Source organism: Topomyia yanbarensis, chromosome 2, assembly GCF_030247195.1.
Source record: "Topomyia yanbarensis strain Yona2022 chromosome 2, ASM3024719v1, whole genome shotgun sequence".
NCBI lineage: Eukaryota > Metazoa > Arthropoda > Insecta > Diptera > Culicidae > Topomyia > Topomyia yanbarensis.
In genome coordinates this window covers 280,840,788-280,854,868 of record NC_080671.1, presented here as the reverse complement: position 1 = coordinate 280,854,868, position 14,081 = coordinate 280,840,788, and the positions used below count along the sequence as shown (strand labels likewise).

The 14,081-nt window shown below is 37.6% G+C and overlaps 1 protein-coding gene across 6 annotated transcripts in view; it reads left to right on the top strand.

Annotated features, from left to right (window-relative positions):
- The window catches only part of LOC131678572 (C2 domain-containing protein 5), a 1,698,126-nt gene that overhangs the window by 1,431,474 nt on the left and 252,571 nt on the right, over positions 1-14,081 (top strand). For 4 of the 6 annotated variants that reach the window (XM_058958792.1, XM_058958791.1, XM_058958787.1 and 1 more), the window contains one exon: positions 1,297-1,569. The exons of the other annotated variants lie outside the window; for them this stretch is intronic. In XM_058958792.1, the coding sequence (XP_058814775.1) occupies positions 1,297-1,569 (273 nt within the window). The remainder of the gene's footprint in view (positions 1-1,296; positions 1,570-14,081) is intronic. 6 annotated transcript variants of the gene reach the window in all.

The following is a 14,081-nucleotide window of genomic DNA, read 5'->3' as shown; positions in this document are numbered from 1 at the left end:
TGAAATGTTGCCTTTAAATCGCAGATTACCAATGAGAGTAGAACAACCTCTTTTCTTGGGCGAATTACTCTCTCATCTATATTGTTAATTCCAGAAGGCTCAGAAATTGCTTCCAGTAACCGCTGGAAGCAGAAGTTTTGAAAGATTCGTACTAAACCATAGACATAAAAGAGTATGGGTCAGGTACATATACTCTTTTATCTCTTTGGTTTAGTTTGAATCGTTCGAAACTCCGGCTCAATGTTTGAAGACAGGTTTGGTACTCTTCCAGATTTGTTTGAATGTCACTGAAAGAAACTTTTTATCCATTACGTTCCCGGAGTTTTTGCAGCTTTTTAGATGAATTGGTCGGTGTTAAGTCAGACCAGACTAAGTGAAAAATATTGATTTCGAGAAAAACGGGTTTAAACGGGAATCGCAGCATCCTCTACGTTATAATTGGAAATTATTTTTTGCCATAATTCTTGTTAATGGTTACATATTTCAAATCTGGCAAAAGTTGAATGAAGCTGAAGAAATTCTTTATCCAGTGTTGTCATTATCTCATTTTTTATGTTTTGCGACTTAGACTTAACACCGTCCAAATGTCCTTGCCGGACCATACGCAATGCTTTTTGATGTTTTCTAGTGTATATTATATGTTTTTCTTGATGGTCTTAACTACAATTTAAAAAAGCGGAATTGGGTTTGCCTAAATTTAGTGCACCTTTTCCGCGTACTGTAATTTCAGCGATAATACCTATTTATAAGCGTGCTCGCCATTTTTGTCTTATGAATTGTTATTTAACACACTCTTTTTATTTTGTTGTTTACAAGTTTGAAAACGAAAATCAACCGTTTCGCTTCAAATTAGTTATACTGTCTAAATTATGGTCTTAACGCAATCGCTATGGAAATATGCAAACATGGCGGTTACAAGGACGAGTATGGATAAACATAAGCAGCATATGTGTATTACATGTGTAATTATTGTAACAAGCCTGCTTCTGTAATTTGCCAAATAGCTCAGAGTGCACGGAATTCTAAACTGCGCGGAATTATGTGCCTTCATGGTAGAAAGCAAATTTTGGGAACATAGCCATTCCATAGGTTCAAACGGTATTCATTTCCGACGGAAGAAATATGTGTGAAAATGTATCTAAGTAAAAGAGATATGAATATACTTTTAGATTTTTCTAATGAATATAATGCGGCTCTAATTTTTGAAATCTTCGTAACTACAAAAAAAGAACACTTCAAAAATTATGGTAGCATTAATCCATACAGTAAATAAAATAACAATATGTTTTTTTAAAGATGCCATTAAAGGAGCGATACGGAGTCGACATCACACCTCTATGTTATATTCCGGGTGGAAAAATAGAAAAATATTTGGGGAATTTAGACTTCTTCTTCATCAGAGAATGTACTGCAGTGAAGGAAATTGGTGGTATAAGCGGATTTGTGCATAGCTTTATAGCTGAGGTGTTGGCTGTTATAAGAGCGCACGTCACCGCACTTGGTGGCAATGCAATGGTTGCCTTTTACATGACTGAACTGATTCTCGTAGATAATTTACACAAAAATCAGGTAAGTTTAATCATTTTTCACGTTCTATCATAACTTTTATTTATTTATTTATACTGGTCGTCGATTTTCTCGTACAGACAGTTCCTTAATTAATAATAATTCTATGTTTAAAGGTAGTCTTAGTAATGTTAAAATCATACTTGTCAGCTACATCATTAAAATTACGACAGCATACATTGAACGGATTGTTTTGTGAAAAAAGAGTACGCTACATCCGTAACCGAAAGAAATCAGTTCATCTGGTGGGTCTAGGTGGTACGTTGAATCGGAGCTGGCTCAGCAACTCCGGGCTATCTATATTGTTTTCCAGAAGATCGAACACGAAGAGCCGTTGCAGCATTATCCTCCGACTTGCAAGAGTTGGCGAACGTAGAAGATTGCATCGATGTTCATAGGGCGGTAGACGAATAGGATCAGTCCAAGGTAGTAACCGCAGAGCGTAACGAACAAAGTGACGCTGAATTCGTTCGATGCGATTAATTTGAACAGCATGATAGGGTGCCCACACAAGCACGCCGTACTCCAGGATGCTACGCACGAGTGCACAAAATAGCGTTTTTAGGCAATAAATATCGCTGAATTGCTGCGTGTTTCGTTTAATGAACCCCAGCACGGCATAGGCCTTGGCTGTAGTCATTGCAATGTGCTGCGCGAAATTTAGTTTATTATCGATGAGAATGCCTAGGTCCTTTATCGTATTAACTTGGTTGATACTGCTTTCTGCCATTCTATAATCAAATGTCAGGACATGCCTGTTTCGACAGAACGATATCACATTGCACTTTTGCACATTTACTTCCATCCCGTTATGAGTACACCAATTTAGCAGCATATCAATATCAGCTTGAATAGCACAGCAATCGACTGCCGACGCAATTACACGGAAAAATTCCAGATCATCAGCAAACATATACTTAGGAGACTATATAGCGGAGCACAAATCGTTTACAAATAAAATAAACAGTAGCGGGCCCAAATGACTACCCTGAGGCACACCCGACTCTATCACAAACGGAGATGATCTCGTTTCATCTATGCGCACTAATGCACTACGCTCGATGAGGTATGACATTATCCACCGTGTCAACCACTCAGGAAGTCCCATGCGTTCAAATTTGGCCACGATTAACAAATGAGGCACCCTATCGAACGCTTTTGCAAAATCAACGTAAACGGCATCAACCTGCTGACGTTGTCCAAGCGCGCTACTAAGTGACGAAACGTACGCCATAAGATTAGTACTCGTCGAACGTTTTTTCACAAATCCATGCTGCCACTCGGAAATGATGTGGTGAACCTTCGGGTACAGCAAATCATGAACGAGGCTTTCAAAAATTTTCGGTAAGCAGCTCAAAATTGAAATGGCTCGATAATTTTCAACATCGTGGATGCTACCTGCCTTGTGGATCGGTGTAATAGATGCTGTCTTCCAGACACTCGGGAAAATTCCTTCGGACAATGACCTGTTGAAAATTATACTCGCAGGAACAGCCAACATTACAGCACAGCTCTTGAAGAAGATAGGCGGTAAGCCATCCGGACCAGCACCCTTAGAACCATCAATAGACTGCAACTTCAGCTCCACATCACGCGGCGAGAAATTGAATAGCGACATATTCAAATCGAACAACGGCAGACTATTCAAATATGCTTCAGACAAAGGTGATCGGTTATTACTTTGCACACTTTGAAAAAAGGATGAGAATAGATTTGCCGATTCAATCGGGGACTCGGCTGTAATTGCGTTGTAACTAACACGTTGTGGGATTCCGGATGACTGCTTACGGCTTCTTACAACCAAAATGAATTGGGGTCCTGCTTCAGGTTCTCCTCCGTGCGATGAATATAGCAACAAAAGCAATGCGCAAGCAAAGAGTTATATTCGCTCTCAATGGCATGCAGCTCAGCTTTGTGCCGATCATCTCTCCAGCGAAAGTATCGTTTCCTAACCTTGCGAAGACGGTTCCGTAGATTCTGTAGCTCGTTATTCCACCAAGGCTGCTTTTTACCACGCGGACGACGAGGTCGCTTCACAGGAACAACATCACGAAATAAAGCATACATTTTGTCATACATATTTGTCATAGCTTCATTAACACTGCAACCAACAAGAAATTCCTCCTAATGAACTTCGGCGAACAATGTGTTGAGCCTCTCGAAATCACAGCGGGTAAAATCAAAGCCAAGGGAATCAACAACAATACCAGGAGCGTTTTGCTTAATAACGTCAAGCTCGAATAGCAAGATAAAAGGCCGATGATGTTGGTCGATCTTTAGCAATGGTAACGGTGGCTCACACAATTCAACACAATCAGTGTCACTAATGAACGCTAAGTCAAGAAGTCTCGCGTTTACGTTTTCGAGATCGTTTATCTGAGACATTCCGTTTGCCAAATCGACTCAACCAAGGATATTTCCTGTTCAGACGAAGCATTTACCGGTATCGTACAGTTCAAATTTTCATCCGACATCCAACGTAATTGAGGGAGATTATAATCCCCAACAGTCAAAACCACACCACGATCACCCGCAAGATCAATTAATTTTTTCACACATATTGCATGTTGCTCGTACAACAGGGGCTCACTGTTGGGCGGCAGATATATACAGCACACTATCATATCAAAGTTTGGTGATGAGATGCGAACGATAATTTGCTCCAATTGATCACAGTCAGCAATACAAATAGCAGAGCTCTGAAGGCCGTTTTTTACTGCTATCAGGACCCCCCCCCTCCTCGTCTGTGCTGGCTGGTTTGGGGGTTTCTATCACAACGGTAAATAGTATAGTTCAGAGCTAGCTCAGAGTTTGAAACGTCGTTATTCAGCCAAGTTTCAGTAAAGGCAATAACGTCATAATCACACTGAGAAATATTTAATAGTAATAAATTTGTCTTCGTCCGGATTCCACGCGTGTTCTGATAATAAAGCGAGATTGGACGGTAACTTTTTTCACGATTCGGACCACGTCTATTGGTAGCAGAAAACTGATGTGCAGACGGAAAGGCGGATGCAGGTTAAATCCGCTGGTAATTCTTGAGCATCAGTAGAACTTTCTGTGTGACAATAGGAACGTGCGAAGAGTGGCTTATTGTGATTTAGTGTCTGCTGGTGTTGGCAAGAAGCGAAAAATATTACGTGTGTTCGACGAGGGCTGGAAATCAAATGGTCGGAAAACAATTCCCTTCTGCCATGTTGATTTGGATAGGGATAAATCTTTCAGCTGCAAATCAATACCAGCTTTGAACGATACGAATGAAAGTTCATCAAGTGTTCTGCCTTTAGGTACAAGTTTAACAACGTTCACAGCTGTGTCTGTTTTCAAATTGTTCCTGATCAGCTTTTCGATTTGATGCACTGTCACCTGAGGATCGAAACCAGATAAGTTCAGCCAAAACTGTTTATCCTTTTTAGCTGCCACCAATGGTATAGCGTCGTCCGGTTCAATATCTTTTGTACCTTCAAAAATGTTATCGCGGTGCGGTGGTTCATCCGGGATTAATAGCCGTGGTCTCTTGCGTGAATTTGGGTTTAGTTGTGTTCTACGTGGTGTGGTGGGAAAGGGCGTTCGCTGAAGTATTTATTGATTTTCGTGGTGTTGAGTGCAACTTCATTCCTCAGTTCGTCCAGCACCTTGTTTTGCTCTTCAACCATTGACTGCATTGCGTTGTTCGTCGATACAACAACTTGACGAAAACAAGCATTTGCCATCATTTTTGTACAAGCTTTGCACATCCAAAACAATTGTGAACATCCAGATACAGCGTCACGAATTCCCGCTGACTGGTGAGCCCATTTGAGGTGGAAAGATGATTTACAAAAGCCATTGCAAACTATTTCATCTTCCTCGTCAATACTGCGAGTACAAGCCCAACAAAAAGGCTACATTGCTTTTTTCCGTACGATTTCAACACAGAGCGAATGCGGTGCAGTTTTTGGCGATTTGTCGATGTAATTTAACAAACAACGTTGTACTCCAAGCCACACCGATGCAGTGATGAAAAATACGTCGGATATGAAGTAATCCACAACGAATAAATTCGAAAAAAAACGATAAAAACACAATATTAGCACAGAGAAATAAAAACAACCAACCGAATTGCCTAACCTTGTTGCCAGTTGTTTATCGAAGCCGGCATATCAAGAAAATAGCCAGATTTATCTAAAATTTAGAGCTAGTGAAAGCAGCATCTCGAACAGATGTGGCACTTTCACACTAAAAAAATCTGAATATTAAAGATGATTCAATTGAGAAGTCTGACGCAATTGTATATGACGCAACTTTAAACGTGATCTATTTTTATGTCATAATCGACGCACTCTTAATACTCTCTTTAATAAACTCAATATTCCGTCATTATAAACAAAAACGATTGTACAAACACTATTTTTAAGCGCGAGAAATAAAATTTGGACCCAATGACTATGTGTCAGCGTAAGATGCCATAAAAGCACACGTCCCGCATCATAAACGCATCAAACGAAGTGAAGCGCATATTTATCTCAAAAGTTCTTCAAGATCCATCGGATATGCAAGGTGATTTTTCGTGTGATGATACAAATTCTATATTGCTAGATTTGCGGATTATCCGCTGAAACGTCGAGTTTTTTTTTATCAAACATACTGTGGAAACCGTGAAAAATCGAACCATTTGCGAAAAACGGGGGAAATCGTAAAGAAGGAACCTGTTTTAATCCACCTAGCGGTTCAATTGTGCCTTTCTCAATCATGAACACGAAAATATTTAAGTTATTTATATTCATTTAAAAGCTTTCAAATGCATATATTAAATTTTATTATTATACATGACATGACAACTATATACAAGAAAAGCAATCATTATTCAAGTTTTAACATTTTTTTTAAATTATATGGGAATTTCATATGTGACCGGACGGTTCTATTCCCGGAACCATATAAGCGTGCGAAATTTTACAGACATTTTACAGACAGGGATAATATAGCTATCATTTGGGACTAAGTTTGTGAAAATCGGCCCAACCATTTCCGAGAAACTGATATGAGTTTGCTAATTTTGAAAGATGGCCGCTTTTCCCGGGCACTTCCGGAACCGTCTATGGTGGTCAATGTAGTCAACGAAAGTTTGTTTGGCCGTCGGTGACCTAGAACAGCAAATTTAAGTTGTTTGAGAGACATTTTAGCGAAATTTTTACCTTTTTTGCTTTCATCGGAATATCGGTTTGAATCACAATTTGCTATGTGATCGCACGCCACAACCCGTAACTCCGGAACCGGAAGTCGGTTGGAGATAAAATTTAATGGCCATTTACGGGGACGCAGCATCTTTCATTTGAGACTAAGTTTGGTTGATTTGGTCTAGCCATATCCGAGAAACCGATGTGAATGTTATTCTGAATTTTGATGCATCCGCCGGGGCTTCCGAAACTGATGATGTTGGCCAATGTGACCAAAAAGACTTTGAATGGCTGTTAGTGGTAGGCTAGCTCCACCGTCGCGAACTACGCCGATTAGCACCGAACGCGACAGACCCTGGTCGTTGGGGCACCAGTAAACCGGAAGCCACCCTCCAACCGGAATCGCCAGATCGACCACGGCATCCAACTGGTAAACGTAGAGAGGAAAGCATGTAGAATATCATGCCGTGCAGGACTGATAAGGCGGTTACAAGACAAGCGAAATCTAGCAAGATCAGCTAGACCTAAAATCAAGTTAAGTGCATTAGCACGCCTCCCCCCAAAGTAGTCATTTCAAATGGAATCCGGGGGATCAGGCAAATGTCGGACTTCTTGGTGGAGTTTAGAGGAATAGGGTTCAAAGTTATCTTCTCTGTTTAGAGTCCCTCACTCTGGCACACGATGGACGAAATCAGTAGTATGGTCTAACTACTGAACGTGTGCCGGATCGGCGTAAAAGCTTTATCACCAAGTAAAAAAAATACACGCTCAGAGACTTTTCTCCGGTCTCGCCGAACTGAGTCGAATGGTATAAGAGATTCAGCTCATCGGGAATAAAGGTATTCAGTCATTTTCGATTTTTATTTTCACTGCATCAAGAATGCTTCTTATATCCTTAATCCAAAGACTAGAAATTTATAACCTAAATTAAAAATATGAACATTTTATGTCTTTTGTTTAAGCATGTGCATTCACGAGGATCTATCTTTCGATAAAAGTCGCTTCAGGTGATGCCCTAGAAATTAAAAGGAAGCTGCATAAAAAGAATCGCATAACTTTGAAAATTCGCATAAAAAACCGCATAACTTTGAAAATCCGCATAAAAAACCGCATAGCTTTGAAAATCCGCATAAAAAACCACATAACTTTGAAAATCCGCATAAAAAAGTCGCATAAAAAACCGCAAAAAAACCGCACAAAGAGACTTCAGTTTACTACAAATCGAAGCACTTGTGGTCACATTTTGGAAAAATTTTCACCATGAAAATCCCAATTAAAAAACCGCATAACTTTGAAAATCCGCATAAAAAACCGCATAACTTTGAAAATCCGCATAAAAAACCACATAACTTTGAAAATCCGCATAAAAAAGTCGCATAAAAAAACCGCAAAAAAACCGCACAAAGAGACTTCAGTTTACTACAAATCGAAGCACTTGTGGTCACATTTTGGAAAAATTTTCACCATTATACATTCATTGCAGAATTTATCAAAAATCGACGTTTTCTACGTGAACGTACTCATCATCCTGTAATTCCGGAACCGGAAGTCGAGTCAATTAGAAATTCAATAGCAGCCTATGGGAACGTTGCACCTTTCATTTGGGACTAAGTTTGTGAAAATCGGTTAAGCTATCTCTGAGAAAAGTGAGTGAGATTGTGTTCGCGTACACACAGACGCACATATACACACATACATACACACACATACACACACATACATTTGCCGAACTCGACGAACTGAATCGAATGGTATATGTCACTCGGCCCTCCGGGCCTCCGTTAAAAGGTCGGTTTTCAGAGCAATTGTAATACCTTTCTATTGAGAAAGGCAAAAAGGTGCGAAATCGGCAAAGTCCCAAAAAGTCGATTTTCATAAAAAAAAATTTTCGTGGTAACATAAAATCTCGACGTTTCATGCATTTTAAAGATGTTTGGCATCAAAAATACGAATTCGATTTCTGAAATTTCATGGGGTCCCCCCTTTGAAAAAAAAATTTGAGTTCCGGCTTATCTGGGAATTTCATATGTGATTGGACGGTTCAGTCTATATTTCCGGAACCATATAAGCGATCCGTGCGAAATTTTACAGACATCTGTGGGGATAATATAGCTATCATTTGGGATTAAGTTTGTGAAAATCGGCGCAACCATTTCCGAGAAATAAGATAAGAGTCTGCTAGTTTTGAAAGATGGCCGCTTTTCCCGGGCACTTCCGGAACCGTCTATGGTGGTCAATGTAGTCAACGAAAGTTTGTTTGGCCGTCGGTGACCTAGAACAGCAAATTTAAGTTGTTTGAGAGACATTTTAGCGAAATTTTTACCTTTTTTGTCTTCATCGGAGTATCGGTTTGAAACACAATTTCCTATGTGATCGCACGCCACAACCCGTAACTCCGGAACCGGAAGTCGATTGGGGATAAAATTTAATGGCCATTTACGGGGACGCAACATCTTGCATTTGAGACTAAGTTTGGTTGATTCGGTCTAGCCATCTCCGAGAAACCGATGTGACTGTTATTCTGAATTTGGATACTTCCGCCGGGACTTCCGGAACCGATGATGGTGGCCAATGTGACCAAATAGACTTTGAATGGCTGTTAGTGACCTAGTATTACAAATCGAAGCAGTTTTGGTCACATTTTGGAAAAAAAATCACCATTATACATTCATTGCAGAAATATTAAAATCGACATTTTCTACGTGATCGTACTCATCACCCTGTAATTCCGGAACCGGACGTCGGATCCATTAGAAATTCAACAGCAGCCTATGGGAACGTTGCACCTTTCATTTGAGACTAAGTTTGTGAAAATCGGTTCAGCCGTCTCTGAGAAAAGTGAGTGAGATTGTGTTCGCGTACACACAGACGCACATACACACATACATACACACACATACATACACACATACATACACACACAGACATTTGCCGAACTCGACGAACTGAATCGAATGGTATATGTCACTCGGCCCTCCGGGCCTCCGTTAAAAAGTCGGTTTTCAGAGCAATTGCAATACCTTTCTATTGAGAAAGGCAAAAACTGTAAAAAACTCAGTGATTGTCAATGTAGAAAAGTACATATATACGCTTACATCAATGTACAAAGAACCTATGTGAGCATATGTCAATGTAGAACACATTTCGAAAAACTCTTGTAATTTCACGTCATCTGACGCCGAAATATGCCAGCGAACAAAATGAGCGATTATTACGTTCATTCTTATTTTTACAAGACGCTAAATTATTCAAAAACGTAATTTTACATTATACCAACGGTGAAATTATGTGCGTCATGTAAATTTACAATAACGCTGAGACATTACATTTGTCTAGAAAAATTGAAGTAAGACGTATTTTCCATCCGAAAATAAAAATATCCTTACTGCAGTTCGTCACGCAGCTTCTTACCAACAAATAATCGACCCATTATCTATTTTTTGGTGAAAATGGAAGAAACAAATAAAATTAAATCAATCAAAGTTTCACCAAAATTCAGAATAGATCCACCATTTACTGGATCGAAACTTTGTGCACGGTGTTCCTAAAACCGTTATTAACTAAAAAAATGACCATAAATTTGGCATACGGCATTCGAAAGATACAGTATCCAAGCATCTTCTCAGTGAATTTCAAAATGATCCATCGAGAGATTCGAGATATATGGCGATTTGAGTTTTATGATACGTTTCATAAGGCTACCAGCAAACACCCACGGGTTTGGTCCAATCTCTATAAACAAAAAAATATTTGTCTACTTATTTAGTACGTGGAATTCGAAAGATATAGTAATCAAGTATATCCATTGCAAGTTTGAAAATATTTCATTGACGGAATCGAAAGTTATAACGGTTTGGATGTGGCATGCGGTCATAGATGGGTTTTCTACCAGACTTCAAGCGTGAATCCATGTTTGTCCATTGACTATTTAGATCGTTTCTACGTGTCGCGACTTTTCAAGGAAAACCTTACCATTTAATTACATAAATATAATGCACGAAAGGTGTTATTTATATGGTGCACTGAAAAAATATGGAAATAGGGTTGTCTACCAAACGTTAAATATAATGCGTAAATTAAAAAAATAGATGAAAGTTGGAATGTTTACTTCAAAAGGCCATATCTCAATGGTATGTTGACTGATTCTAATTATTTTTTCATTATTGAACAGGTAGACGTTTCATCGTTAATTTTCATCAAGAAGAATATAAAATAGAGTTTTTTACATAAATAAATAGACAATATAATTGGTCTCAACTATATGTATTATAATTATTTAGTGATTATTTTTGTATTAAAAATAGCGGCCTATCAATTTTTACATACTAGTTGATTGCAATTGCTGTTTACTACAAATTATCGATATATGAAATGTTAAAACTAACACAGTCGTGATTAGCTGGTCACTCAATTTTTAACAGGAGCCGCTTTTTAGTTGGACCTCCGCGCTAGTTGGTCCATTGTCGACATCTGAATGTCAAATTCTCATGTTAAATTCAATTCGACAATCAAACTGACAATAGTTAGAGATATGAGCAGATGAACTTGTACCAATAACATCCCCTTTGATCCCCCTACTAATAACATCCCCCAGTTTTAACATCTGTCAACCCAACCAGCGAATCACGATTGTACAAAATTTCCAACAAAAACCGTATCATAACATAAATTGATCTGAATCAGCAAATACCTTCATATTTTTGAATATATGTATTGAATTTATGGTTTTATTTTTCCATGATTTATAGTTTGCGTTCGTTGCATTCAACTAATGTATAGAAATTGATAGGTCGTCGTTTTGAATATAAAGATATTTACTAAATAGTGATAATACATATAGTTGAGGATAATTAAGTTGTCTATTGTTTGAAGTAGCCAACTCTATTTTATATTCTTCTTGATGAAAATTAACGATGAAACGTCTACCTGTTCAATAATGAAAAAATAATTAGAATCAGTCAACATACCGTTGAGATATGGCCTTTTGAAGTAAACATTCCAACTTTCATCTATTTTTTTTAAATTACACATTATATTTAACGTTTGGTAGACAACCCTATTTTCATATTTTTTCAGTGCACCATATTAATAACACCATTTGTACATTATATTTATGTAAGAAAATGGTAAGGGTTTCCTTTAAAAATCGCGACACGTATAAACGATCTAAATAGTCAATGGACAAACATGGATTCACGCTTGAAGTCTGGTAGAAAACCCATCTATGACCGTACACCACATCTAAACTGTTATAACTTTCGATTCCGTCAATGAAATATTTCCAAACTTGCAGGGGATATGCTTGATTACTATAGCTTTTGAATGCCATGTACTAAATAAGTAGACAAATATTTTTTTGTTCATAGAGATTAGACCAAACCCGTGGGTGTTTGCTGGTAGCCTTATGAAACGTATCATAAAACTTCAAATCGCCATATCTCTCGAATCCCTAGATGGATCATTTTGAAATTCACTGAGAAGATGCTTGGATACTGTATCTGTCGAATGCCGTATGCCAAATTTATGGTCATTTTTTTAGTTAATAACGGTTTTAGGAACACCGTGTTGTGAAATTATGAGTCAAGCAGATTTGCCTTTCTTTCAAAAATTATATGCGTATAGTCGTATACATGTATTCTAATATCAAGATCATTTATTTTTCATTATTTCTGCGAATATAGTGTTGCCGAATATGCTGCCCAAACGAGTTGAATGATTTAAAAATAACCTGAGAGTGGTTCTTTTCCCTTTTGTGTAACCGAACATTTTTGATGAAAAAAATCTCGACGTTTCAGGGGATAATCCGCAAATCTAGCAATATAGCATTTTTCTCTTCACACGAAAAATCACCTTGCACAGCCGATGGACTTTGAAGAACTTTTGAGCGCTTCACTTCGTTTGATGCGTTTATGATGCGGGACGTGTAATTTTATGGCATCTTACACTGAACAAGTCATTGGGTCCAAATTTTATTTCTCGCGCTTAAAAATAGTGTTTGTACAATCGTTTTTGTTTATAATGACGAAATATTGAGTTTATTAAAGAGAGTATTAAGAGTGCGTCGATTATGACATAAAAATAGATCACGTTTAAAGTTGCGTCATATACAATTGCGTCAGATTTCTCAATTGAGTCATCTTTAATATTCAGATTTTTTAGTGTATATTTTTGGAACAGGTTTGACGAGTAGACGCCAAATATCAATGTCCTACACACCAAAAATAATGAAATTTAAACGACATGTAAAACAATACGAATGTAAACATACAAAGCTTGAATCGAAAATTTGATTGAAAATTAAGTTGAATTCGATGATTTCAATGGGAGCATCAAAAATCATGTAATTCTACACTTTTATTCGTGTAATGTTACATGTCATTTATTTTACAGCAATATTGGATTAAAAATACATTAAAGTGCATTGGTATCCCTTTTAAGGAAGCTGTAATTTTCAATGAACTTGTAAAATTAAAGCAAAATTCTTTGATGAGATATATATTTATATCTCTTTCAAACTTTGCATACACATTCTACGTTAAAAATACCTAACCCCTACGTTGAGTTTTTGGGATAATTTTTTATTTAAGGGGTTGTTTACACGTAAAAACGCGGATTTTTTTAAATGAAAAATAGTAATTTTTATTTAAAATGAGCAAAAATCCACCTTTATTGAAAATTTATCCCAAAACCTCAAAGTAGGGGTTATGTATTTTTCACATAGAATGCACACCATAAAATATGAATTTTATCGATGACGTAATTGCAAGCATGACAGAATTTAACAAACCGTAATTCACGAAATGACGAAATATAACCGTGCTCCGTTTAATTTTACATGAAACATTCATTACATGCGCAATGACATAAAATTACACTTAATGCCATTCAGAACAAACGCTATATGTGGAGTAAAATTACCTGATTTACGAGATTCAACGTCATGTTAAATCAAAATCAAACTTAAAAGTAGTCATTTTTAATGCTCGTCAGGGTCAGGAGACGTCAATTTATAAGATTTTTTCTAGGTGTGTGTATGCAAACTTTGAAAGAAATTGGTTAAGTAGTTTTGGAATGACAGGTAACACCGCAAATCATGTTTTTCCAGAGACGTTCTACAAAAAGCTTCGTCGCCGAATCGCTTGTCGATATTTTTGTATAGAAATGTTATTGAAATGATATACTGACGAATTTCGCGCTAAATCGTATTCAGAGTTGGCAGCACCCTCTCAGATTTTAATGGAACTTTCTGTACATGAGAACTTTGTCATAAAAAGCCACTTTGCATACTTTGGTTTTCCAAAAATGATCTAGACTGTCTTTTGAAAAGGGTTAAATTTTTTTTTTACCAATTTCATT